Source organism: Gymnodraco acuticeps, unplaced genomic scaffold (assembly GCF_902827175.1).
Source record: "Gymnodraco acuticeps unplaced genomic scaffold, fGymAcu1.1, whole genome shotgun sequence".
Lineage (NCBI taxonomy): Eukaryota > Metazoa > Chordata > Actinopteri > Perciformes > Bathydraconidae > Gymnodraco > Gymnodraco acuticeps.
The window spans coordinates 6,061,945-6,088,968 of record NW_022992250.1 but is presented as its reverse complement, the minus strand read 5'-3'; the positions used below and the strand labels follow the sequence as shown (position 1 = coordinate 6,088,968).

The window sequence follows — 27,024 nt, the reverse complement described above, 5'->3', positions numbered from 1 at the left end:
TTTGATGCAACTGGTAGAGAAGTTAGGTTTCACTACATTGTTGGAAAGCTTTGATTTTAGTGACACTCAATGTAAAATAATGTTCATTTAAAAGATTCAAAAAAGAAATAGCAGAAAATGCTTGAGTTCAAGTAGCAAACAATGGAAATGATTTCAAGTTGGACATTGCATTTCAATATGTTATTGTGCCACTATTTGTATAGCTCATTACATCAGAAAAGTTTATTTTTGAGTTTGAGCACATTCTCACTCTCTGAAGTCAATTTCATTGCATGGATACAATTACTCTTCACGACAAACAACAACCACATCTTTCAAGAGCCATGAAAATCTTTAATGGGTAGAAACAGAACCGAGTGGCAGGAGTCAGTGCTTTTAACAAAATCTCATAAATAAACCAAAGGGAGGCGTCGACAAATCCATGAAAAAAAAACCTGTGACAAGCATAACAATGGTTTCTGACTGCCGCTGTGACGGAGGCCGTGGGAGTACAGTGGGCCGTCCATCTGACTGGGGGGGGGGGGGGTTTCAAAGTTCCTATAGCGGGAACACGTTGAACCGTCAGGTAAACAACTATCCCTCCGAGTATGACAACAGCTGCGGCTTCTTCTGATGACCTTTAACCTTTCAGAGAAGACATTCCAGCTCTCATGATCTCATCCACCAGCAGGATGTTGCTGGCAATGACCGTGCTGTAAAGGAACGAAACGTCACGTAAGAGATCGATGAGGATCATTCCAAATATTCAATCCGTCTTGTACACTTTAGAAATATGTTACTCACCATGAATGGAGAAGCTGTTTCTTTACACTGTAATTATCCCAAACGCCTGCTTCTCCTGCCACCATGGGTTCCCCTGAAGAACAACAGATATCAAGTTCAAAACAATAAGCTTGAAATATATGTGCAATATGACCCAACCGAGTATTTAGGGGCTTAGCAACAGGAACATTCTGTGGCTGGCAACCATAACATCAAGACTTATTCAAATGTGCAGTCTGGAAGTGAAGCAACTAATAGAAGTGTTTGCCTCGTACCGTATCCATAGTAATACTAAGACGAACGAGAATCCTTTACTAGAAAGACTGGAAGCCTCAATTACTCATTGGTAAGAAAGTTAATGAGTTCCACAAACATACAAAGCAAAATGTTTGTGTTGTCAGAACAGCCGTGTGCAGATTACACTTCACTTAACGGGACAACAATAGATTTAAGGTGTAAAAAACAACAGGGGATCTTGTAGACAATACTAGACATGCAACTCACAAAGGCAGTGTGGATTCATACATTTAATAGAATGGAAGTGTATCTGTTCTGTGATAAGCGACAACAATAACACTTTAATTCTGTCGATAGCATGCTGTGGTTCTCACCTGTGCTGAGGTCCACTCCAACACACTGCCCAGACTCTTTGTACTCTGTCTGCAGCTTCAGGAGGGTTTCCTGGGGGTCGTAGCCAGAGTTCACGGCCAAAACCTACAAGGAAGACGCACAATTAAAATACAGAGATCGATACAGTAAGAATACTAACAGATTGCAATGCCTAATGTGTAGCTTTAGAAGGAGAAGAAATCATATGGAAACACTTAAAGCCTTGGAAGAAAGTAGAATCTTTTACCTTGGGGATGACTAGGAGAGCATCTGCAAATGCCTGGACTCCCAGCTGGGCTCTGCCCTTCACGTTGGGCTTGTGTTTCACCAGACCGTCGGCCACAGCCACCTCGAAAGCACCGGCGCCAGGCACCACGCAACCTGAAGGAACACAGAGGGAAAGAAGAGACTTAGAAAACACAAGTATACATTCCTTGGCTTAATAAGGCATAAAACAATGTTGCACTCAGAGCCAAAGAGAGGAGTTTGTTCTGATCAGTTAATACATGTAGGAGAGACAGAAACGCTCCTAATGCAGAGGAACAGTTCAGAGTCACTGTAGCACAGACATGAGAGCCAGGGAGAGCCATGTTAGCGTCCCCGCGTGTTCGCTGTGCAGAGGACACCAAATGCATTTTACATAAAGATAAACTTCATTTTTATTTTCTAACTCATTGAATTACATTTTTAAAAAAGGTATAACATTTTAAAGGTTAAAACATTGCTCTATGTCTGAAAAAACATTAAACTGGTTCAACAATGTGGGGAAATCCTAATCTGCAGAAGACTATTATTCTCTATCTATATTAATAGTTTAGGTGAAAATGTCGAAGGAGCAACCTTACATTTTTAATGCGGACGATACCGTTATGTACTGTGCAGGTCCCTCGATTAACGAGGCTGTCGTTAAATTACAGGCTGTTTTTAACATTATTCAGACTCAGCTCTCTGAGCTTAAGCTTCTTTTAAATGTGGATAAAACCAAGGTAATGCACTTTTCGAAAGCTAAAGCTAAAAATACACCAGAGACTGCTTTGGATATTGTAACTACGCAAGAAATACAACTTGAAGTGGTTACCTGTTACAAATACTTGGGTATCTGGCTTGATGACTGTCTCACTTTTAAACTTCATGTCAATAACCTGCTTAAAAAGCTGAGGGTTAGACTAGGTTTCTTTTACAGAAATAAGTCCTGTTTCTCGCTTGAGGCCAGGAAAAGGCTAGTCACTGTGACCTTTTTACCTGTGCTGGACTATGGTGATTTGTTATATATGAATGCACCTGCCCATTACCTGAGCAAGTTAGATGCTGCGTATCACAGTGCACTGAGATTTTTGACAAATTGTAAAGCAGTTACGCATCACTGTACCCTGTATACCAAGGCGGTTATGCCATCACTTACTGTACGGAGGCTCAGTCACTGGCACTTTTTCATTTACAAAGCCATGTTGGATAAACTACCATCTTATATCTGCTCCCTGATCTCTCTGCGAATTGAAAGTACTTATTGCCTGAGATCGCATGCTGTGGTTTTATTAAATGTGCCAAGTGCTAGGACTGTCTTAGGGAAGAAAGCTTTTAGATGTGCAGCTCCACTAACATGGAACAGTCTGCAAAAAGAATGGAAAATTACCAAGCTAGTACCACTACATGTTTTTAAAGCTCGGTTGGATGCTACAAAATCAGATGCTGTTGGTACCTGTACTTGTGGTTAAATATGTAAATTGTAATCCCTGTACATTTTGCTGTATGATGTCCTTTTGTTGTTCTGTTGTTTATGTCTTCTTGTGGAACCTACTGCTGCAGGTCTCCCTTGAAAAAGAGATCATTGATCTCAATGGGATTTTACCTGGATAAATAAAGGTTTTGAATTGAATTGCCAACTATACATTTGATTTAAATTAGGAACATCGAACACACAGTAACTCTGATAAAAGACACATGGTAACATTTTGGATGGTCTTACCATCTTCAATGGCGTTCTTGACGGCCCGCAGACCATCCCTGACAGCATCTTTGATCTGTGTGAGGGTGTGTTTGTTGGGTCCCTTCACCAGCAGGGTGACGGAGCGGGGGTTGCTACAGTCCTCGATGAATGTGTACTTCTCCTCTCCCTGCAAACAGGATAGGGGCAGATTAACAACTCTGCCTCAATATCCTATGACCGAAAAGTAGATCTTAAAATATCACACCCAGAAAAACACTGATAGGTACTCACCAGTGTGTGTTCATAAACCAACCCAGCGTGTCCCAAGCACTCGGGTGTGAGGTCCTCAATTGAATTCATGGCAATGCCACCGCAAGCGAGGGTCAGCCTGCAGAGGGAAACACAGACTGTATGTTTAACTCAGCCCTCGGATGTCAATGATGATGACAAACATCACCAGTGCCAAATCAAAGTATGATGACTTTACAAAGTCAGCTATTTTGAAAATCAATGATGCTTTTATATCTCATTAACAGGATATTCTTGGATTGTGGACGTGGGCTTTGAAAAGCTGGGGTTGTAGTCTTCACCTTTGTATTGCATATACAGACAAAACCACTTCTCTAGAAGCCAATTGGCTTAAATCAATAATGAAAGAAAATAATGGGTTGATTAACATTTTTTAACAACCCAGAAAACGTAGAGATGGTTCGTCTCAGAATCAAAAGCAATTGATATAATACTAGCAGGAAAGGCCATACCAAAAAACAAATCTCATATATTTGATGACAGATAAGACATAAAAGCAAATCAGACTGATTATAATGAAGCATTCTTATCCCCATGATAGCTAAAGGGCGCTCCCTTATGGCCAAGCAAAGAACGACTGTTGATGGAGCAGGCGCTATGTGATGATGGCAGTTTCTATCCAGGAATTTCACTTTATTCCTTTTGAAACCAGGGAAAATCTGTGCAAATCAGACATATTTAAATCTGGGGGTGTTGAGCAAAGCTAGTCTCAAAGCTAGTCTCTTTTGCCTCCTTAAATCAGAGCAACCATTTGCATTGTGAAGATGAGGCCACTTCTATTTAACAGGTAGATGTGTTACGGTCTCACCTCTCCATGTTCCTTCTCTTCGCCCGGCGCAGGGCCACGATGCCTTCCTTGGCGAGGGTGTCCAGGGAGAACGGGTCGATGCCCTGCACAACACAGAGAAAACAGGAAACTTATATTTATCATCGGCTAGAGAAATAAATCAATGTTCATTTGGTAGTGAGTGATATTCTGATCTGTTGATGCATGTAGGTGAGGAGCGGTCTCTCCCAATGCAGAGGTACAGATCAGATTTACTGTGGCACAGAAACAAGAGACCAGGGGAGCTACGATAGCATCCTGGGGTGTTCTCTGTGCAATTCATAACGGTTCCATTCTGCCTTTATTTATCAAATCCATTGTGTTTTTATAAAAATGTAAAGCTTTGAGCATACCTTCTGGTTAATGACGACGAACCCCTTCTCTCCATTGGGACAGACTTTGTTCTTGAAGCTGATTATTTTCTGCACGCGATCCTCGATGAACTTCCTCTCTGCAGCCACGAGCTTCTCCCTCTCCCCGGCGCTCTTGTAGAAGAAACCGGAGTTGACTTCTGTCTTTTCGTACTCCAGAGAGAGGTTGCAGGTCAGAATGTAGGCATCCTCCACCCTCTTCTTCATGTCTGGGTGTCTGGCTCCGTGGTCCAACACCAAACCTCTGATCAGCCTGAGAGAGAAGAATAAGCAAGAGCCTTTAAGTATATGGGAGCACTACACACTACCATCAGTAAAGAGTATTCTCTGTATCCTCAAGTGTTCAAACTCACTGTGTGTCGCAGTCGGTCTTGTGCTTCATCTCCATGATTTCCACCATGTACAGGTCGATGGGCTCATTAGGTTTGGAGATGGCCAGCACAGCATCGACCACAGCCTGCAGAGAAACACATCACACAGGGAGCTTGTGTTATTAGGCGCTTTCACACCAAGTACTTTGCCGTCCTTAGTTCATCAGAACTCTTTAGTTCTGATGAACTAAAGAGTAGATCGCGTTCACACCGGAATAAGTCCTTGAGGGAGGGTTAGGCAAATGAAGCCGCTGACGTCACTTCTTCTTCTGCTTTGGGTTTACTGGCAGGCCACAAACAACTTCACGGCGTATACTGCCACCCGAAGTCCCCGGAGTTGGGGACTGGCTTCCGAGTAAATCGCCAGAACGCCGACACCTCCTCATCTCCCATGTTTTCTTTTGTGTTGCCATAAGTTAGTCTCTCTCCGTTGGTGCGCTGGGCTAATGCTAATAATGCTAATTCCAGCAAATACAATGGTGGCTTCACAAAACTTTTCAGAGTCTTACGGGGCGTGGTTTGCAATTCGCTCAGCCAATCAGAAATGGGAACCTTTTTCTCCCATGAAAGTACCTGCTCTCTAGCAGAGACTAAAGGGGGTGAAAAGGTTCTCATGAACTAAGTTCTAGTTCCGGACTTCTTTGGTGTGAACGCACATTTTCGGAACTATACTGGGAAAAGTACTCTGGCATCAAAGCGACTTATGATTATTAAAATTGGTGTTGCAAATTCTTCTCATTCTTGTCTTCATTGATGCTTTGTTTAAATAACCCCACCCCTCTTAATGTTCCAGGACATTTATCTTACAAGGAATTTACCTATTTCTAAGTGATATAAAATGATTTAATTTAGAAAATGTTTTTTTTTCCAAAGGCACACATAACGGCCTAAATGTGTTGGATTGTAAATTGTATGTAATACAAATGTAGATCTTTTTACACTATTGCTCTTTAATAGGGTATAGTAATGCTCATCCGAACTTGATGAAACAATCGATGGATTACTTGATTTCTAATAAAACAATGTGCATGTATCGTTTGATATAGCAGCCCTGTCACACAAACAGATGAAGCAATGATGACGGAAAATAACAACCAGCTCACGACCATAGTGGTTGTTTGACTGACATCCCTTTGGGCTGTGGTAGCTAATGGTTGACATTTACCATTATTTGACATGTCACAGCCCAAAGGGTGAGCATGTCAACTAAATCAATAACAAAGAAAAACAATAAGTTTGGTGCCGTAGGATCAAATCCTGGCCGTCAGCTCTCCACAGAGCCCCAGCTTCTCGAGTCTCACCTCAGTGAGCAGGTCGGCCAGCTCTGCGTAGACCTTGGTCCTGAGGGAGGTGCGAGCTACGTGGATGAGGGTCTCTCTGTCCATTTCCTTTGTCACCTTCAAGTCCTCCAGAAGAGCCAAGGCTTTCTCTTTCGCCGACTCAAAGCCCTCAGCAATGATTCTAGGATGAAGACCCTGAAGCATAAAATCAATTAAGTTATGGTATGAAAAAACGTATCTGGATAGTGACATGACATCAATATAGGCTTAAAAAAGTGCACATTCTCAGAAGTGTCAGACAGGGACATTGAATTTAGAACTTTTAAATGCAGGGTTCTTACACCTTTTCCAAAGTCAAATTCAAGCACTTTTCAAGGTGCATTTTCAAGCATCTTACAGCTGTTGTAAATTACATATTTATATACACATACTTCTACTCAAATGATTATTTCCCTACCTCACATTAAATCAGATGTTCTTTATGCTATAAACAACCAAATGTGTGTTTCGTGATAGCCTTCTACACGAGGATGAACAATTAAAGAAAAGAAAACTATATATATATATATATATAAATATAATCAAGTGTTGAATCAGACTTTAGTTCCACCTGGAGTAAATCCACAAGCTACCCTGCAGTATACAAAGTCATTCAAACTCACTGCACCTTTACCAGCTTTGAGAACACTTTCATGATCAATCATTATAAAACATATCATATATATTATTCTGAAATGGACCACTCTGCACAATGACTACTTTTACTGTCGCTACTCTAACTATATTTGGATGAGAATACTTTTCTACTTTCACTTGAGGAACATTTTGAATGCAGGACTTTTACTGTGACAGAGTATTCCTACACTCTGGTACTTCTACTTTTGCTAAGTACAAGATCTGAGTACTTATAATTTCACTACAAGATCTGAGTACTTATACTTTTACTCAAGTACAATACCTGAGTACTTATTCCACCTCTGGTAGCGTATTAGTCTGAATTGTAGCCACAAAATCATGCAGAGCTGCATAAAAATAGACACACAATGGTAACAAGTGGAAAATAATATTTACAAAAGTACAATGATTTGTAGGTAATGCTACTCAAGACACCTGACTTATACATCTTCAAAGGAAGACTGTGTTCATTCTACAATTACATGGGATTAAAGCAACATGTAGTTTTACTTGTATAATACTTCAATTTTATATAAAGACAGTTTGTTTTCATCTGTTTTCAAATAAACAAAGTCTTGGCTTTCAGAATATTAAACTTGTTTCGGCAAATTCAGATGATAAATACAACTTTGAAGCTTCGGCATAATTACAAGCAGAGAACGGACTAATGTAACGTCACAGCAGGCATAACAACAGCTGGTGTTTCTTGTGAGTGTTTTCCTGGGAAACAAACACAAAAATACACACACACACTGGCGAGCTTCCCCCAGACCAGTAATACAAACGAAAATGTGTCTTCGGGTCAATGTGACTGATTTCGAGAGAGCAAGTCACATTTGGTTTAGGCACGAAACATACTACCAGTAGAAATACATTGCTTTCAAAATCGCTCTGTGTCGAATCAATAGATTATATTTCGTGACTATAACACGAAATGCCGTGAGTGCTTCATCCTCTGAACACCACACGATGGCGACTGTAACGCACATAACATAGGTACGCTCCTCTGAAATGATTGTCCCCTGCAATTATTATTATCCCTCATGGAGTTTGCTATTCAGCTCGCTAACGTTAGCTTAAACAAACATAACATGCAACGTTAGCCTGATCTAAAATGCTCTACTACGGCGTACCTGTCATGTGGCTCGTCAGCGCAGACCCTCGCATCGTTATTTTTGCAGGAGGCTACTCGTGGGCTTGACCCTCGTCTTAGCCATGGCTTGTAGTTGTCTTCTGCTAGCCAACGCTCGTTGAAACTGCAACCTCCTGGCACACAGTCATCTATCACTCTCATCAGAATGCCCAGGTCACACGTAACACAAACACTTGCAGGTCGCGCGCATAGCGCGGGAAGGCCGCAGCGGAGCTGTTTTATGTAAAAGCGAAGCAATTAAGCGCGCTCCGTCTTCTTTATTTTTCTTTTAATCTAAAAAGCGAAGTAAAGCATTTACAATTTCAAGCACTTTACCCCAAATCCAAGCACTTTTCAAACCTTGAAAACACCTCGTACAATTTCAAGCATTTTCAAGGATTTCCAGCACCCGTACGAACCCTGTAAATGACAAACGGCCATCTCTCACCTCTGACACGTACATGTCAGCCTGCTTCAGCATCTCGCCGATGATGAGGACATTTGAGGTGGTCCCGTCTCCTGTGATGTCGTCCTGGGCTGTGGCAACTTTAGCAATGAGGGATGCTGTCGGGTGCTGAATTTGCTGCAAAATATAAAACGTAAGACATCATGCAAAACTCTTTCACACGGCAACAGGGCTGATGCAACCAATGCTTACTTTCATTATAGAGGATATTTGACGAATGAGGGGTAATATTTTTTTCCAAACAATATATCCTTTATTCATTTTGTGCCTCAATTAACAGGCAAAGAATGTAATCTGGATGCAATATTAAATCATAAATGTTACAGTTTATTATTGTTTAATGCGATCATGGGACTTGGACACAGGCAGATATGGGACACATGAGTTAGGGGTGTGGTCACTCCCAACAATGAAGAAGAAAGCCCAATAAGGAACAACACAGTGGGACAGGGTTGGTAAATGTAATCCAGTTTAACATTTACTTACCATCTCGTGTAACAAGACATTTCCGTCTTTGGTCAGCTTTATGTCTCCTGCGCCAGACACCAACCTGCGTAGCGAAGACAGGAAAGGGTTAATGTTAACAAAGCAAAAGCTGTTGCGGAACAATCCACGGCCACATTTATACAAACTTAAACTTTTTGGACTAGCAGTTCAGTAATATTAAGTTATATTCTGATCCGTTGATGCATGTAGGTGAGATGGGGTCTCTCCCAATGCAGAGGTACAGATCAGATTTACTGTGGCACAGAAACATGAGACCAGGGGAGCTACAATAGCATCCTGGGGTGTTCTCTGTGCAATTAATACAATTCATCAGTTTCATCTTGGATGTATTTTCAGGCAGCCCTGCGTGCATGTTTCAGTCAGAAAATACCATGTATGTTCACAAACTAACGGACGCAGAAGCTGCAGCCTGAACTTCCTGAAATAATGCTGCTGATCCTGAAATCGTACTACCGTTAAGTAACAGAACTGTGAAGTCATTAATTCATCTTAGAAATCCAACTAGTCAACGCCAAAGTTAAGTCTACAGACAGTTTGTGATTTAAGAGTCATAGACTAGGTTTATTTTGACGATCTCAGATAACCGGCTTTGCTAATATGCTAATGCTAGCTTGGTGGTTGTCAAAACGGATTGTGACGATGACTGGGCAGGGCAACGTGCGCCGCTAAAATCCGTTATCCATGTAGCTTGTGTGGGCCTAAAATTGATCACATGTATTTACTTAGCGGATAACAACACAGTGGTACAAAGAGGGGGCTTTCCAATGCTTAAATACATTCATAATCTTGTGATTTCAGTAGCACATGTGCAGACAATCGGCCGGTGAATTGTAGCTAACATTAGCTAAGTTAGCATTGTTAGCTTAGCCCGCATGCTGCACAAAGAGCTCCACTCACATTTTCATGGTCCCCTTCGGTCCCAGGTTACTTTTCAGCACATCCTGGAGCCCCCGGGCGGCACTGATGTTAACCGCCAGTGCGGCCTGGGCCCGGGCCACCTCCGCTTTCGGGTTCAGAGATTTAACGGCAGACATGGCGAAGCAGCTCAACCAGCGGAGTCAAAGTAAAAAGTAGCGCTGGCAGGGAGTTCGCACTTGTCGGGCGCTGAAGAAAGGAGCGTCGGCTTCCAGAAGGCTCCAGCACGTGTTCTCGTGGTGCCTTTAGGTACATCTCAAGGCTCGGAAACTTCAAACTCCTCCTTCATGTTACTAAAATAAGATGGACCTTTATTAATCCCCGTGGGGAAATTCAGTGGTTCTGACAGCAACAGGGTAAGGATGAAACACAGGACAGAACAGATTCACACAGGTTAATACAAATAAAGATAACAATACAAATGATGAAATAAGAAATGAAGAAAAATTAGCATATACATATTGGATCATATAAACTATGAAGTAAGAAATGATTGAAAATGAAAATGAACATACATATTGGGTCATATACATATTATATATATTTACAACAGTGTGTTTTACTCACGTAAAAGGAGATAGTATTGGCATCAAATATACAAAAATATAAAACAGCTAAATTCCTGCATTCAAAATGTTAATCAAGTGAAAGTACAAAAGTATTAGCATCAAAATATTCTCAAGTGCTCATTATGCAGATTGGCCCACTTCAGAATAATATAAAGTATATGTTTTGATTATAATTATTGATGCATTAAAGTGTTATCAAAGCTGGTAAAGGTGAAGCTAGTTGTAATTCCTTTGTATACTGCAGAGCTTGTGAATTTACTCAGGTGTAACTACAGTTTTATTTAAGGGTTGATTATATTTCACATTATTAATCCAAATCTGCAAAGTAACTAAATGTATCAAATACATGTAGTGGAGTAAAAGTACATGATTTACCTCTGAATTGTGGGGTAGGCTATATATACAGTCTATGGGTAGAACGTACAGAGTAGCAGACAACTGAAAGTATCCAAAGAACAGTACTTGAGTAAATCTATTTAGCTACTTTACACCACTGAAAATAATCATAGGTGAAAAGAAAGACAGTACAGTGTAAAAAAAAACATACTATAAAAAAAAGGTATTTGATCATTTGAAAGAGGGGTAAAAGATAAAGTAGATTACAATGTTATCTGGTCACAAAAGAAGATTATGAAGTGGCAGAATATATCTTCATTGTCAGATTTTAATTAATATATTATCTGTGCTGATTATATCCATGTGACTGTTATTGTATGATAGGAATACAAGTGTCTGTAATGATTGAGGTATGTAAAGGTTTGCATGGTTAACATTTCTGTAGTGTTTGTTCTTTGTTTGTGCGTACAGGTTGTATATTTATATATTCCAACTATAACTAAGAAAGCTAAAGCAGCAACTGTTGTCTCTTATAAATAAGACTACAATTGTTTTACAACCTATCACTTAACTGTTCCTGAGGAGGCAAAATGCCATCTTTAATTATAATCAACTGGAAAACAGCATTTTACGCACTGATCAATCACTTATTCGCAGCTGCTTATTGTGTGCTTTAGAGATGTCCGATTTACACTGAAGGCAACATAAGTCACACCCAAGACGACGCGCGGATTACGTCACATTAGCGACTGTCTTATTATGGTAATGTTTACTATCATTTAAAAAATACACGATAAAAGGAGACCACGTATTTTTTTGTCAATTTTCATCAGAATTTTAATTCATTATGTACAACTAATCTCATAAAATCACTGAAATTCACATTTACCACGTTGGGTTTTACTTATTTCCTCTGTCTGTTCATCAACATCAGATGTGTTCATAAAACCCACTTAATTTACAAATACAGTATTGACCAAGCTGGAGACTTCAAATCTGACCATTTAAAAAAACAACATTAATCTCAGTTAGAGCACACAGTCCCCCTGGTGGCATTAATTAGTTTAGACCAGTCAGTGGACAGCAATTTGATCATACATGATTAGTTACGCACAAATCAAAACCTGTTCTCATTATTGAATCATCTTGGAAGAGGCAGAAGTGTCCTGATGTTAAAGTTAGAACAGAAGGAGATGTGGTCAGTTTAACAAAGGAGACACAAACTGGGCCAAGTTATTTTTGAAACAAACAATTGGTACACAACATATTCAGTTGGCTGCATCAAAGCCATGTAAACATTATGTGACTTTTCCAAATAGGTGTTGTACTTTTACTGAATATAAACGGTAGCCTTAATATAGCAGTAAAGGTCTCTATCTCATCATCCTCCATTCTTGAACACTGATTTATAAATATCATGCTCCTAAAAAACAGACCTTCACCTGTAACACATAAGAAGCTTGCCGAATTAATATTAATATTGGGGTGTCAATGCAATGTTTGTGTTGTGTGAAACTGGAGGCAGTTTTGTTTGAATGGTTATTAATACCAGTGCAATTAGGCTTGGGTATCATTTTCCTGAAAGACCGTCTGCCATTCTCAGCCCGTGTGACCAACACTAGAACTGCTAAATGTTTAATCTCTTCTTGGTATCACATAGACAGTGACGATTATATAACATCATGTCAAAATAAGGCTCTTACAATCTGACCCTACAACAAATAGAGACAGTGAAGAGGAGGGGCATGTACAATTAGTTTTGGTCTACAAAAAGCACTATAATGGATCAGAATTAAGACATCTAGGCCCACACAGAAAAGTACAGTAACGAAACAAAGAAGAAAAAGAAACAACACGTTGATGTTATGCAGTCAGCAGCTGATGGTTGGTCACACTCTTCAAAGTGCGACTCAGTGACTGTAGAGAGGCTCCCCCGGCGTCTGTGCTCACTTCAAGGGAGAATTCTTCATGGGAATCATTATTCTAGACTCCATGTTTTGAATAAGAGGGACTGTAAAGTGTGAAGAAACAGATTTATTTGTCATGCAGTATTGTGTAAAGTAACCGAGAGGAACACAATTACGTAGGAAAGTGGACAATCTGTTTAAATGCACTGTGGTAACTTCATCAAACCATTTTATTTAACTTGGTTCATATTTCACGCATTTGTTCGTTTTTTTCAATGGAATCTTACTAAAACCCTGTGTTGAGTAAGGCTGGAAGACCACCTACTTTAACAAACACAATGTTTACAATAATAAGTTCTTGTTTTTTCTTTTCTTTATAATATTCTCTTTCCATGTAAAGCATCACCTATCCTTGAATAACCTATCCTTGTTGAAGCACCTTTTTGGATCCATATGATGAAAGGAAGCATCACCATGTTTAATAATATCTTCTTTCATCTGACCTACTGCCATACTTTTCCTGTGTCTTCTTTTCATGGATATACAATGTAAAAATATGTAGCGCTACACAGAGGTTAAGGTAGGAGAGGTAAGACAGCAAACTAAGATGTACCTGTGTAATAAACAACCTCATCCCAGCCGTCATGCTGCCAGGCCAAGTTCCTGGTGTTTTCTCTGGACTGAAGGTCTTTGTAAGCTGAAAGATGAGGATTGGAGATAATGTATATAATACATAATGTACATTTCCTGACAAGTAACACAAACACTTGGTGGAAAAATATCTAGGGGACATCAAAACTAAGCACTAAGCTCTTCCATCCATCCATCCATCCATCTTCTCCCCCTTGCTAAGCTCTTGTATAATAAAAAGACATTTTGCAATCATTTGTAATACGGTGATGCATTTATAAATGTCTTTCAAATGCAAACTTGGTACCTAAACTCTGAATTATGCTCACCCCATAAGTGGTGAACTGTGTACAGCCTTCCAATCTGTGAGAAAAAGCCTCCCACCGCCTCTTGGTTCTGCTGGCGAAACTCAATGGCACGCGCCCTGTAGAGCACCAAAGAGTTATGATACATACAAAAACATTTACAACATTTAATTAAAGGGTTGTATTGATTTAACCACCAGCCTTAATTAGAAACCTGCTTTAAAGTTCAAAGGAATCTGACCTTCTCAGATATCCAAATCACAAAATCAAACTTCCATGTAACAACCTCTTTCAAAACCTTTTTTAAAGCATGTTTGTTTTATTATCTTAGCAGGCAAATTAATATCAAATTATATCCGATACATATATTAGAAACAGTGTACAAAGTTAAATTATGCTTGACATTTACACATTTTGTGAGATATATCTTGTCATGCTTAGGAGTCATGCATAGATTGTCTACCCAAAAAGTACCGTTGACTGATATTCATCTGCTACAATCTGTGAAACCAATAAAATAGTAGTGAGGAACTTTTTTAAATGGTAAATACTGTAATAATGGTAGTTCTGCAAACACTTGTGAAAAAGCTTATGGGCTCTCAGACTAACTTTCTGAAAACAAATCCAATTTGATGACTTTCTTATGCTATACAAAAAAATGACTTACCAGTAATTTCCCCACTCGATCATCGTCCCGGGCTGAAATATGAATGTGAAGGGTGGAGTGGAAAATAAGTTATTATATTTCACATATTTGTGCATAATGGGAGGAAGATGGTACATTCCCTTTGGAGTTACCCTGAGTTGGTACGATCGGAGCTCATAGATGTTGGGCCCTGGGCGGGGGACGGGCTCGTTCCAGAAACTGAACTCCAGCAGCAGCTGGTTCCTACGAGACAGCAGCATCTTCCCCCGCTCCTTCCGGTAGTCTGTAAACTCCTACAGTAACGACAAACAGCAAACGCATCACTCTGTGAATCTGCCTCAGTCTAACAACAAAAACATCTTTGACAATATTAAACTGTGCTGAGGGAGCAGCGGTAGAGTGACACGAAGTCAGCTACGGTACTAGTTGCAGAATATCAATTAAGATAAGAACATTGATGAGATTAAACAATAATATACCTAATGGATAAGGCAGGACCGGGTCCATTACCTGCACATACATATTTAATATGTTTTAAAGATCATTCCACCTACAGTAAATTACAATCACACCACACAGCTGGAAAATGTCACATAAAGATGGTGAAACATATCGGTGGATAAATGATCTGTGGATATACTTTTGGAGGTGCCACCTGCCATTAAACTAATCCGAGCACCCGTTACCTTATTCTGCCTGAGTTTGCTCATGACTTCAGTGAGAGCCGGGTATCCTCCCCGATATCTCCACAGGTGAACTAGAATAGAGGAGCAGAAGAGCCAAAAATAATGCAGCTCTCTTTGAAAAATATATTATTTTACATGAACAACTATAGATTCCTTATTTATCTCTTTAGACCACCTGTGATCAGTTTCTCTGAGCCCCAGGGTGCTTAACTTTCTTCTTCTTAACATGACTTCAAAGCACAGAAATATTTAATTTACCATGATAAAAAAAAATAATATACACTTAACAAGCTGGAATCGTTTTGATTGTTAAAGGACTTTTCATACAATTCATAATTTCATGATTGGTTCATCAACTGATACTTTGAACACTACTTTATGGTCTGTGATTTTGAATGTATGTTTTCTGTTTTGAAAAGGAAATGTGTAACTTTCATCCACAAAAGGGGTTTATTACTTGCACAAGTGTAAAGTAATAATAGAAATGGAGCTTGATGCTCTTACCAGCCTGATCCTGCTCTCCGTACCACGTGTTCCAGGTGCCCACCAGCTCACAGGGGTATTCAGGGTCAGCATGAATGGCAGGAAAGATTTCCGCACTAAAGTTAAACACAACACACACATAAATGAGCAAAGATCCGTACTGTGTCAGCCGCGTGACAAGACATCCCGATTGAAGGTAATTAAGAGACAAAGGCTTCTTACCAAAGTTCGTTGTAATCATCAAGGCACTCAGGCTTGACATTGTGAACTGCAAGGAAACAACAAAACATGAGTCAATAATACAGAATCCAAGCATACTATAAGATTGTTCTACTTAAATAAAAAGTAATCCATCTTTGACAATGGTAAACTTGCAGTCAGGGTAATATTTTGCAATGTATGTACCACTATTCCAATCACAAACAATACATACATTGTATTTTGTAGAGATTGTTGTCTTCCTTCTTGGCGAGCAGATGTGAGTGAGCGTCTTTTCGAGGGTCGACCTTTCTGACAAACAGAGACTTGATCCAGCTGTCTTCACCAAAACCCGAGAGGCTCCTGAGGTGAGAAAAAAAAAAAAACACAAACGTTTGTACTCTACTGTAGTTTTTAAAGTCACTGACACATCTAATGATTTGGCTCTTCGGTACACTGCTCTGCTCGTTGCCAGTAGTGCAGTCAGACATCTCAGGGCATATAGACACGGAGAGAGAGGGAGAGAGACACAGACACAGGTAAACAGAGAGAGACAGACACAGCACACAACAGGTGGCCTGTGTCTCTATTGTCATACTCACTATTCACTCTTCAGGTGGGTCGTGTGACTCTGGCACCTGTTCGACTTGTACCTCAATGCGAGGGCGTTTAAGAACAAATCTATCCATCCGAAATATACAATGAATCCTCAAAGTTCTGCTGTCTGTCTGCAATTTACTCTGCGCGAGTTTGGGGACTTTTCACTGAACGTGACGTATCAGTACATTGGACATTGCTTTCAGATCCTCCTTTTCTCAATAAAACAACTGCCTAATACCTGTCAAATGTTTTAAGTTTAAAAATACATGAAATGTTTTCTATCCCAGGGTCGTTTACTGTCTTTTAGTTAGTAGGTGTTTAATGTACGCTTTATTCTTTTGTTTATGATTAATCTTTTTTGTATGTTTGTATTCTGCTGTTCAGAGCCACATCTATATATCAGCAGATCAGGGTTGCAAATAACGAATATTAGGTTAAACATGTGAATCAGCGTTTTAGAAGCCCAAGATGATGTACTCAAATTTGGTTGAATTGTTAGTCAATTATGTCGTAAAATAAGAACTTTGCACAAATATATGTAGACTCTTTCATTATGAAGTAACTCCAACTCTAAGGCCAACAACAGAGAAGGCTAAGCTGTAAATACTGCACATAAACCTGAGGATTAGTCAACACAGACTCATGTGCAGCTGTCCCACATTAGGATATCGTTTTCGGATATTAAACTACATTTTAAAGTGCCAACAAGACCTCTATGCAATGGTTACCTACAGTTGTTTATCAAAAAAACACTCCTTTGACAGTTTGCCAGCTGACGAAAAAACGGTTACCTACACAGTGCATTAAAAGCAGACTTAACTAACATTGCATCGCAGTTTCAGATGTAAACATTGCACACAGCTTGACCTTATCTTCAGTATATGGTTAGGACACACTACACAACTGCTGCAGCATGAAACTGGGTCACACACTTATCAACACAAGTTGTCCTGTGCAGAGATTAATTTATTGTGACCTTGATGTTTTGGACTGACACAAACAGAAAGTTGTGATTTTCCTGCAAATGATAACTATAACTCAACACACACAATTATGAAGTGTGCCATAATAGGTGCGTGCACAAGTTGCTTTACAACTTAATGGCAGGGTAATAATTAGACCAAAGTTAGCAACTTTAGAGCTAGAGCTAATGCTAGCTACGTTACACGGAGATCTGAACGTAAGCAACGTCCATACGTTAGCTTAGCAACCTAGCCTACCGAACTTTTGTCATTTGGGTGAAACTTTACCAAAGATAAACGCAATACAAGAAGCATGTACACATTTGAATTGGTGCAGAACAGTTGCAAAAGTCTAACCTTACGAGAACCGTGACCTGCCCGTTTGTATGAAGCCCATTTGTCGTCTGTTTGAGGCCTTTGCCCACTCTTTGAAGGACTCGGGCCGCCATGTTTCCTCTGAGAGCTGCTGTCAGGTGTCAGTTTGACTCTGCAGACAGGACTGTTCCCAGAGGAGCTGACGTTACCACATTAACACCGCTTTAACTTAGTGTATCTGATTTACGGTGTGATGTTAGTTTAATAACCAAGAGGCATGAAGATAGAGTTAAAGAAGTGGCTATTATTAGAGCAGTTGATCAAAGTAATGAATTCGATTTTCAATCCTGCTCTACATTAACGTAAATGTGCTGTTTTGCAAGTTTCTATGCATTACAACACACCTTGAATTCTACTTCTAAATATAACTTTTTTTTCAAAATAAAAGCTTTACCCACATTCTAGAACATTTTCATTCATTGCTGTATCATATTAAATACATGCCAATTTCAAAGTAAATGTATGAAAATAAATGTATGAAAATAATCTATAATAATCTATAATCAACTAAAAATAATTTGAACAATTGTTGTATAGACAATTTTGACAGATATGAACACCATGCACACGTTTGTGGATGACACCATGCTTTCTCATTGTTGTTTTATTGTTAACTCCTCAGAAATGTTTTTTAATTGAACTCCAGTAACAAAGAAAATGCATTTTCCACATTAATTGAGATATTTATATTGATGACTGGTTTATACATTTATATTTACAATGGACACCTGAAACATAATTGTAATTGCAGAGGGACATTTAAACTAACATTACTTCATAAATATAAGGCAGTTTTTCATCATGAAGTAGGATTTTGTGCAGGAGGGGAATCAGCTCCACTGGGGGCGGTAGAGATGTTCAGCTCCTGCAGTTTTTCTGATAACGTCTGGTCCTCTCCCAGGATAAGTGGCAGGTCAGTCAGAGGCTCAACAAACTGTGTTCCTTCAACGCTCATTCCTGTCAGTGGGTCAACTACCCGACCAACTTTGTGCACTATCTCAACAAGTTCATGCTTCACATGTTTGGACCTGGCCTCTGGCAGAGCCTTGAGAAGAACGATGTCTCCCTCAGTGCACTGTCGCAAAGCATCATGGGCAAAGTATGTTTTCCTCTTGTTGTAGTACTATGGGGAAGAACAAAACCATATAAATACACAATCAATGTACAGTAATCAATTACCATTCTTAAAGTAGGTAAAGTGGTTATACACAATTAGGATTCATCTTCATCAAATAATAGCCCAACAGCTAATTGCTGTTAATCAGACAAAAAAATACTAAATGTATTCCATTTAAATGTGAAACAAAAATGAGCAAGACTGCCCCCATGTTGTCGTTAAATTGGTTGTTTTTGTTCTTAGTGAGAACGATTTTTAAAATTATTGTAAATGCTTTTGTTTTCCAAGAAACTACTAAACCCATTTTTGGTTAACACAAGATTTAAAAGTGGTGTAATTGCATGCTTATTTCTGGAGAAACTAAATAAATAGTCAACAAAGACGATATGACAAGAACAAAATAACAGACAGACATCATAGCAAAATGACCACATTAACATATTTTTCGTAATTCCTCCCTGAATTTAAAAGTAGACTGTGTAACATCGTGCCACTCATTCTTCAAAAACACATAAGCAATGAATGAATGTTGTTAAAAGGTTCACCTTCAGCAGGTAAGGGTCCATCACCAGCCTTGTGACCCTCACTTTGGCAGTTTTGTACATCTTTGTCCCTATTACTCTGCCAATGATCCATTTGGCATGGACTGATGCATGCTTCACCGACATACTGAAAATCTGGGTCCAACCCTGTAGTACAGGAGAGACGATGAGAAGTTAAAAACAGGCATTATCTGAAACATGATGATCAGATGAAGGCTCAGTACCTCTTGTTTAAACTAAATGTCGGTATACACAAGAATAATAATAAAAGTCAATACAATTAAAAAGATAAGACATGTAAAAAATCTGATATTGTTGTATTAATAACAGTTTTTTAAAAGCTGTTCATAATTATGGAAGTCTACATATTATAATAATCAACCTCTATTGCGTTTATATGTATTGCAGTATTAATCAATCAGCACTGAAAGGCATAGCAGCTCGGTCCAGTTTGTAAAACATCAACAAAAACGTTTGTATTAATAATATCATAACATTACTATTGTGTCAACGTCTGATTACCGGAGGCTATGGTTAGCCCTGCTGCAGCTAACGTTAGCTTTCACTTTACCACCACATTCATTTTACTGCAGGAATTTAAAATGACACCCACTTTATTTGAAAATAACAAAGAAATACAATGAAAATATATTGTAAAAAATCAACTCACGGAAACGACTTAAAAGGAATAATTTCAGAAGGTCAAAAATGCTCCAGAAAGGATCCTACATGCTGCTCAGGTCGGCTTGTTTTGATGACGTAAACTACAGCTAGCAACAAGGGACAATCCGCGCGATGTTTACATGCACAAAATTAAAAAGATAATTACATGAGATTAAATGTATAAAGTATACTGTCAACTAATGTTGATATTATGGATTATATGGACGCTGTTAAAATGAGTTTTCCATCAAAGCAAGACATTTTATATGACTGATTAATGAAGTTTTCACTTTGGCCACCAGATGGTAACAGACATCACTTCCCAAACAAAAGCCTTAAGACATAAATATATTATTTATTTTGATTGGCTCAACCAGAAGTGCAGATGAGACTTGAGGCGCTTTGAAAACATTTCATCCCAAAGGAAAAAGAAAATCAGTATCAATAATAAATCAACATCCACAATCATTATGGTGCAAAGAAAACTAAAGCATGTATGACACAAATAAATTGGTATTATGAAAGCTGAAGGTGACCCTGGCCTGGAGTGCACAAATTATTCCCTTCAGGTTATCTCAAGATCACTTGTAACTTTCCTCACTCTTGGAAAATCACATTTGTTTTCTTAAAATATCATTCAGGTTTCTTGTTATGCCAAGATCACTATCGTGAGCATGCATATGGATGCTTTGGACAACGCCAATTTAATATAGCTGCCATTTTTACATGAAACATTTTTTAAGGATAACCATCAAAGTTGATGATTACTTTTCTGTCAATTGACTCTAAATAATATAATTATCTTGTTAACTTGTAAAAAATACCCTTAGTTTTGTTAACAAATAATCATGAGAAAAAACAACCTTTGATTTTGAAATAACAGGATGGATGAAAAAGATGCATCCTTAAAAAAATCGGTATGATGGAATATTAATAATCCTCTAATAATTATTTTGGCTTTTATTTGTGATGCTTTTATACCAGACTTCTGTTCAAGGACAACAACATAACCATTACACTACCCAGCCGTTTGTCAATGGTTCTTTAATGGATCTTCACTAAAGCAGGTATAAGTGGCTGAAAAGAGGGAGAGCTTAAAATTGATGCTTTCAAACCACAAAGTTAACAGTCTTGAACATGAGTAAGAATTGGCAGTGGCTCAGAGCTAACCACAGGCAGAGTGATCTGGTCCTAATCAGAGACATGTTGTAGTAAAGTGCAGGTCTGGGTCTCTGTTTCCCATTTAAGGCAGTGCAGCATTGGTATACCTCTGCCAGAATTACAGCATTAGTCAACTTTAGTCTCCTTCATACAAGAACACTGAGACCATTATATTTCCCACACTGTTTTCATAGTGTTCCCTGTTAAACGTGTTGTCTCATATGACGTAAGGCTAAACTGATATTGGGCAGTGTTCCACATTGCCACCACCAAAAAACATGTATTTAGAGGAATATAAAATAGCGAGTGTGTTATATTTAACTTTTAATATTTAAAAAAGTACCAGAGCTGCTAAGGTCTTATCAAATATGTGGGTAGGTGTATATCACATGGTATCAATGGCCATATTGCAATATGTTCCCAAAGATAATCATACATACCTAATGCAGCCTATGTTTTTTGATATGAGAAATGACATGGTCTAAATCATGTGAAACCATGGCTGCCGTGACATAACACAGAGGCCCGATAGCACATAGACTGTGTGATTACACATGTATGTTTTCTATGATAACACACTGACCCTTTAATCAGACATTTCTACATTTTCATGCTTGATTAAAATGCTAGAATAATGTTGGCCTACATCCCCCTGTGTAAATTATTAGTCTCCAGATATGACATACAGTATATCAATAGATTACACTGCTCAACCAGAGTGTTTGTGTTTCCCTTTGACCAAATCTATTGTTGAATTAAAATCAGCCCTTAGGACCTGAGCATGGGGTCGTTTTAAAGCTGCGAAGAATTGAGGGATTGTATTGAGGAAATACTCGGAAAATTTGGTTATGAAAGAATGTTTTCTTGTTTTTCAAAGTTTAAAAGAAGATCACAATATTCCACAGAAAGAAGCTGGGACTGTTTTGCTTAAACGTATCTCCTTAAACAGCAGTTCTACATAGGCCGTATACTCCCACCAAACTCTACCAATGAAATGCTTTATAAATTGCTATGGTTAAGCCATGCTTTGGATTAAGTTTACAATGTGTACTTCAACCCCATCTGAAGTTTTGAGTCTGAACCAAAAGACAATAACTGAAGGCAGTATGAATCAAAGCATCTCCATGAAGGAATTCATGATGTTACTCTTCTTTGTGCACACAAAAAGCGTGATGTAGTAGAAGTAGTTGTTTGAAAAATAAAAAAATAGGCAGCTAGGAAATAGAAGTTGTAACCTGTCTTACTTTCACACCTTTGCTAACCTTGCAAATACATGTTTTACCTTAAATAAAGGTTATTGTTGCACGAGAATGTAAGACTTGCATACAGCCTGAAAGGAAAGCCTACCTGGTAGGCAACTAAGGAGAACAAAAATCCCCTCAACTTGGCCAACATTCAGAAAAGCTTGATTGTAAATCAGGATAATCACACACATTTAAAACTAAGAAGAGCCTTAAGATCCTAAATGGAGTGATAAGGGTCCATATACAACCTGGGACGGATCTAGATATGGAGTCTATTCCTTACCGCTTGTGCAGTCTGTGAAAACGATGAGGTCACGCAGTCTTTGCTTCATCCAGCTTCCAGCATTGAGGGTGAAAAGGTGAAAGCGAGATAGCCCGATGATGGCAGAAAAAAGCGAGGAAGGGCGAGGCATGGTCGGAAAAAGCTCAGCAACGCTAACATTTGGTAATGTGAAAAGGGCGGAGAGTCAGAGATTGGCTGACTAATGTGTTTGTTTTTATGGTGGATGGACTACAGGGTTAATGTAAGTATTCCCCGTTTGGGCTACAGCCAAAAATGTACACGGAGCTGGTGATGATTAGACGGAGGTGGTTATCCCGGAGGCCCTGTTTGTCTCCCACTATCTGTGCACCTTCTCCCATCCTTTGTTCTCCTCATTACTGTTTGAGTGTTGGTTTAACCCCCGTTACTGAGGATGTGTCTTTAAACAACAAGCAGCGGCACGTGGCAGATAGTCATGAGCAGAGTTCACAAAGCGCCATCGCTAAAACAACATGTTTGTTCGGCTTTGTATTGTTTTGTGATAAGATTAGATCATTTTGCTCGGTGCCCTTTACGCTTTCTACAGTATAGAGCAAATATTTACTTAGAAAGTTAGATGAGAAAAATGTGGTGTTTAGAATGAAATATATGAAAAACAGAGCGTAAGATGCTAAAAAACAAGATAGATGTATTTGAGCAATGAGGTGAACATGTGACTACCCCACTTGAAAAATAAATCCAACACATACTGCTCAACTTAACTCACACATGATGCACACTTACCAAAATACCATCAGGTGGTGTACAGGGATAGTAATAGTCACAATTAGTTTACGGCACCATTGGGTTGTTGTGATAAGTTGCCAGTATTTATCACAATAGCTGTGATATTAAAATAATTAAGAGGATTTTATGTTAAAAAGGCACATGTGATAATTTTGTGTTGGCAAACCCTACCCCATAGGCCCTTTGGTGCAAGTCATCCCATCCTTCTTCCTGTCCTCCTGCATCTCTCTTTCCTAGAATGAGCACAAACCACAAAAAACGTTGCTGGAAACAAGTTCTACATTTTTCATGTATTTTAATTCCTGACACAACTACAGTAAGCACAATAAATATCCCCACTGTTAGGTCACCACATCCAGTATAGACATAAGTCATCTTAAAATCCACTTATGTATTTAAGGACTTAACATTTAGCAATTTCACATGTATGATGATGACTCCTACCTCAGCTAGTATTTGTCAGAGTTGAGAGCGTTTTAACTGAGCTCCACTCTTTGACAGCGTGACATCCTGTCTTTTCTTTGGCCTTCACACCACACTTCCATCATACAGAGCATTACAAAGTGCTGTTGTAGTGTGTTCTCACTCTCCTGCCTCTTAAAACATTTGTTGCCACGGCTGATGACGATAAATAAAAGAAAACTGTTTATTTCATATTTTGCACGCGAGTGACCGTGAGTTGAATGTGTCCCCATGCTGTTTATGCTGCTGTGTACAGTCCTCTGTCTGTACCATGATGGACGTGAAGCTATTACATCAACATGCTGCTCTGGGTCCTCAGGGAGGGGTGCATAAATCATACAGTATTTGCCAAACAGTATCCAGCTTTTCTAGATCATTGGCAGAGTAAAGATTCATGTTCTCTGTCTTTTGCATTCTCTACAATCAGAAGAGAGGCTGTAACAGCATGCATGTTTAGTTTGAAGAAATACTGTGACATCTCAATGTAGTTGACATTTTGTGTTGAATCATTGTAGATTGTTCCGTATTCGGTGTTGTCATCATCACACATGAATTTACATAATGTCTTTCAGAGTGTAGGTGTAATGTGAAGGTTTCAGTCTGCACATAAACTGGTGCATACAGTTGTCCAATGAAAGTAGTTGAACTATAATATCTCTCAAAATATTTCCATTCCTATTAAATGTATCATTTTCCTGTCTTTCCCTTCATATTTCCTGTCTATATTTACCACGTTAACTGCCCAATATAGGCACAAAAATACATGTCTTTAAAAAGTAAAGTACAAGTACCTCAATGATGCACTTAAGTAGAGTACTAATAAAATGCACTAAACAAAATATATTATAATGTACAGTACTGGTGGAAAGAAACCTGCAGAAAGAGGGAGGAGTTTCAGTTTCAGTATTCGGGCCATCTTGGGGTCTTCTGGGTTTAAGAGGATGCTGACCGTGTAATGAAAGATCCCCATTTCTAATTTGTTTGTTGGCCTTTGTTGAATCCTTCCTCTCTCGCCTCATTTCCTGTAATCTCTCTGCTGTCATCTTTCAAAAAATGTAAAACATCGTTTCTTATGCTATTATATTATTCTTGTGTTTGCAGCTTTGGCTAAAATGTATTCGGCTACATGAAAAGTAGCAAAAAGCATGTTACAGTTAGATGGCAGTGGTGACAAATTGGGGTTGAGCAGAAGGTGTGACAGCGACGCAGCTGAGTCATGTCACCCTGCATGTAGGGGACACCAGAGTTATGTTCAGTGCCATATATTCTTCCACGAACAGACATTAAACATTTAAGTAGGTCAAAGGTGACAATATGGTATCACTTTGACTAATATGCTGTAAATTAAACATCCAAGTCGGGGGGGATTCAGAGATACTCCCCGGGCAGTGACATCATCTCTTCCTGTCTCCGCTGCCACCCCCCTGACCCCGTACAGTACAGTGCGTGTTGTAAGCCAATACTCTCTCTAAATGGAGTCAAACATTCATAATGGGACTCTGTGGTTTGACATAGGTGAAATCTGTTTCCGTACCTGTTGCAGAAACTGTGTCATACTTCAGAGGAGGGCAGATCGTGTGAAGCAGGCATGTTACTGTTAATCCCTCTTATGTAAGATGTTGAGCAAGCAATGAGGTTCATATTAACAATCAGGAACTCATAAACCCTTGAAGTTGAATATCCCATCAATGTAGGCTCTCATAAAACCGTCTGATCGTGACCAATGATTCAATCAACCACTCTCAGAGTCAGTGTCGGACAATTGTTTTAATTGAGGCTTAATCAAAGTTAAACTTCATAAGACCCAGGTCTTTATCAAGTGTCAAAAGTTTGAGGCCCTATACATGTAGTATATATACCAAATGTGGAAAACTCACCATATTTAAGTCAGGAAAACGTAAATCTGTGATTTAGCACCAAGTATTTGTTAAAAAAACAAAAAAAGGTTTATTTAAATGAATGTGCTTTTGTCACCTTTAGCGCTGGATCACAAACTTTAGATGATGTTGTATTGTTACAATTGGAGGGGGAAAATCCAGCTTCAGTCATTTTGTTAAATGTAAGCTATAGTAATACATACAAAGTGGCGTTTGTTCCTAAAAATGTAACAATCTAAAAATACTAGAGGCTCACAATCATGATGGTTTTGCCACCTCTAGAAGAATGTATCTTTCTTTTTGTAGCGAGGAGTGCTTCATTCTGTGCACAATGTTCTAAAACAGGAAAGTTCCTCTTTAGACAAATTATAGTTGGACCCGAAATGTAATTCCTGCTGGCAAAAAGTGAAAACAACAAATTGTGAATAGCACTGCCATATTGGGTAAGAGTATGCAACAATAAAGCAATAAATCAACTGCGGTTTATAATAGAAACAGTTTTTCAGTTCTAAAGGTGCAGGTTGTTGCTTTAATTAAGATATACAAAATTGTGTTTTTGATGAGTGAATTATGCTGCAGAAATTAGCTTGAGAAGCTTCTAAAGATGTTTTAATAAATGTTTGATATGGAAACACACCTTGATTTCCCATGAAAGAGTTACCTAAAAACATTTCAGTCACCTTTACGTCCTCTAGGATTGATACTTTTGATATGATTGTCACTTTAAGAGTCACTGGGAATCCCAACCCCGTCCATGTGAACCCCTATCATGCAGAGGGGAAACATGATTGAATTAAACCGCAGTGGAGTTACATTGTTCGGACATTTCCCACAGTGCAGTGAGGTAATGGTTTTGGCTCCAGTCTATTGGGACCTCCGCAGATAATTAAGCTCTGTCTCTGAACAAATGATGAGAAGACAACTACGAGTCTCCCCTGGCTTTTGTCTTCTACAACCTCCAGCCGGATAATAAATAAATATATGGAGTACATTTAAAGAGGCAGTCTATTAGACTCGAATGAGCAATGACTTAAAGTTAACATGTTTTAATGAAGTGCCAACA

At 38.9% G+C, this 27,024-nt stretch overlaps 3 protein-coding genes and 1 non-coding gene across 5 annotated transcripts; all 4 read right to left on the bottom strand.

Annotated features, from left to right (window-relative positions):
* Positions 1–161: 161 nt before the first annotated feature.
* Positions 162–10,406, bottom strand: cct6a (chaperonin containing TCP1, subunit 6A (zeta 1)). Its single transcript, XM_034206788.1, has 13 exons — positions 10,133–10,406; positions 9,215–9,278; positions 8,711–8,845; positions 6,477–6,650; positions 5,158–5,261; positions 4,787–5,057; positions 4,416–4,498; positions 3,590–3,686; positions 3,338–3,485; positions 1,619–1,752; positions 1,374–1,476; positions 784–856; positions 162–692 (listed from the first exon to the last, which is right to left on the bottom strand). The coding sequence occupies exons 1-13, from the start codon at positions 10,267–10,269 to the stop codon at positions 620–622; spliced, it is 1,596 nt and encodes a 531-aa protein (XP_034062679.1). The 5' UTR covers positions 10,270–10,406; the 3' UTR covers positions 162–619.
* On the bottom strand, positions 4,577–4,711 carry LOC117540248. Its single transcript, XR_004568132.1, has one exon. It is a non-coding gene; the product is annotated as a small nucleolar RNA SNORA22 (small nucleolar RNA).
* Positions 10,407–11,866: 1,460 nt separating the features above from the next.
* LOC117540234 (protein NipSnap homolog 2-like) lies at positions 11,867–18,168 on the bottom strand. 2 transcript variants are annotated; one of them, XM_034206818.1, is made up of 10 exons: positions 17,830–18,163; positions 16,146–16,273; positions 15,935–15,980; positions 15,734–15,828; positions 15,230–15,300; positions 14,696–14,836; positions 14,565–14,596; positions 13,922–14,016; positions 13,576–13,659; positions 11,867–13,066 (listed from the first exon to the last, which is right to left on the bottom strand). In XM_034206818.1, the coding sequence occupies exons 1-10, from the start codon at positions 17,919–17,921 to the stop codon at positions 13,002–13,004; spliced, it is 849 nt and encodes a 282-aa protein (XP_034062709.1). In that variant the 5' UTR covers positions 17,922–18,163; the 3' UTR covers positions 11,867–13,001. The 2 variants fall into 2 exon arrangements, 1 of the variants encoding a protein (XP_034062709.1); XR_004568131.1 differs by adding an exon at positions 14,372–14,398 and having other exon boundaries at positions 13,001–13,066; positions 14,565–14,836; positions 17,830–18,168.
* A 265-nt stretch (positions 18,169–18,433) lies between these two features.
* Positions 18,434–20,271, bottom strand: mrps17 (mitochondrial ribosomal protein S17). Its single transcript, XM_034206759.1, has 3 exons — positions 20,177–20,271; positions 19,510–19,653; positions 18,434–18,970 (listed from the first exon to the last, which is right to left on the bottom strand). Exons 2-3 carry the CDS (start codon positions 19,630–19,632, stop codon positions 18,647–18,649), a joined length of 447 nt encoding a protein of 148 aa, XP_034062650.1. The 5' UTR covers positions 19,633–19,653; positions 20,177–20,271; the 3' UTR covers positions 18,434–18,646.
* Positions 20,272–27,024: the final 6,753 nt, after the last annotated feature.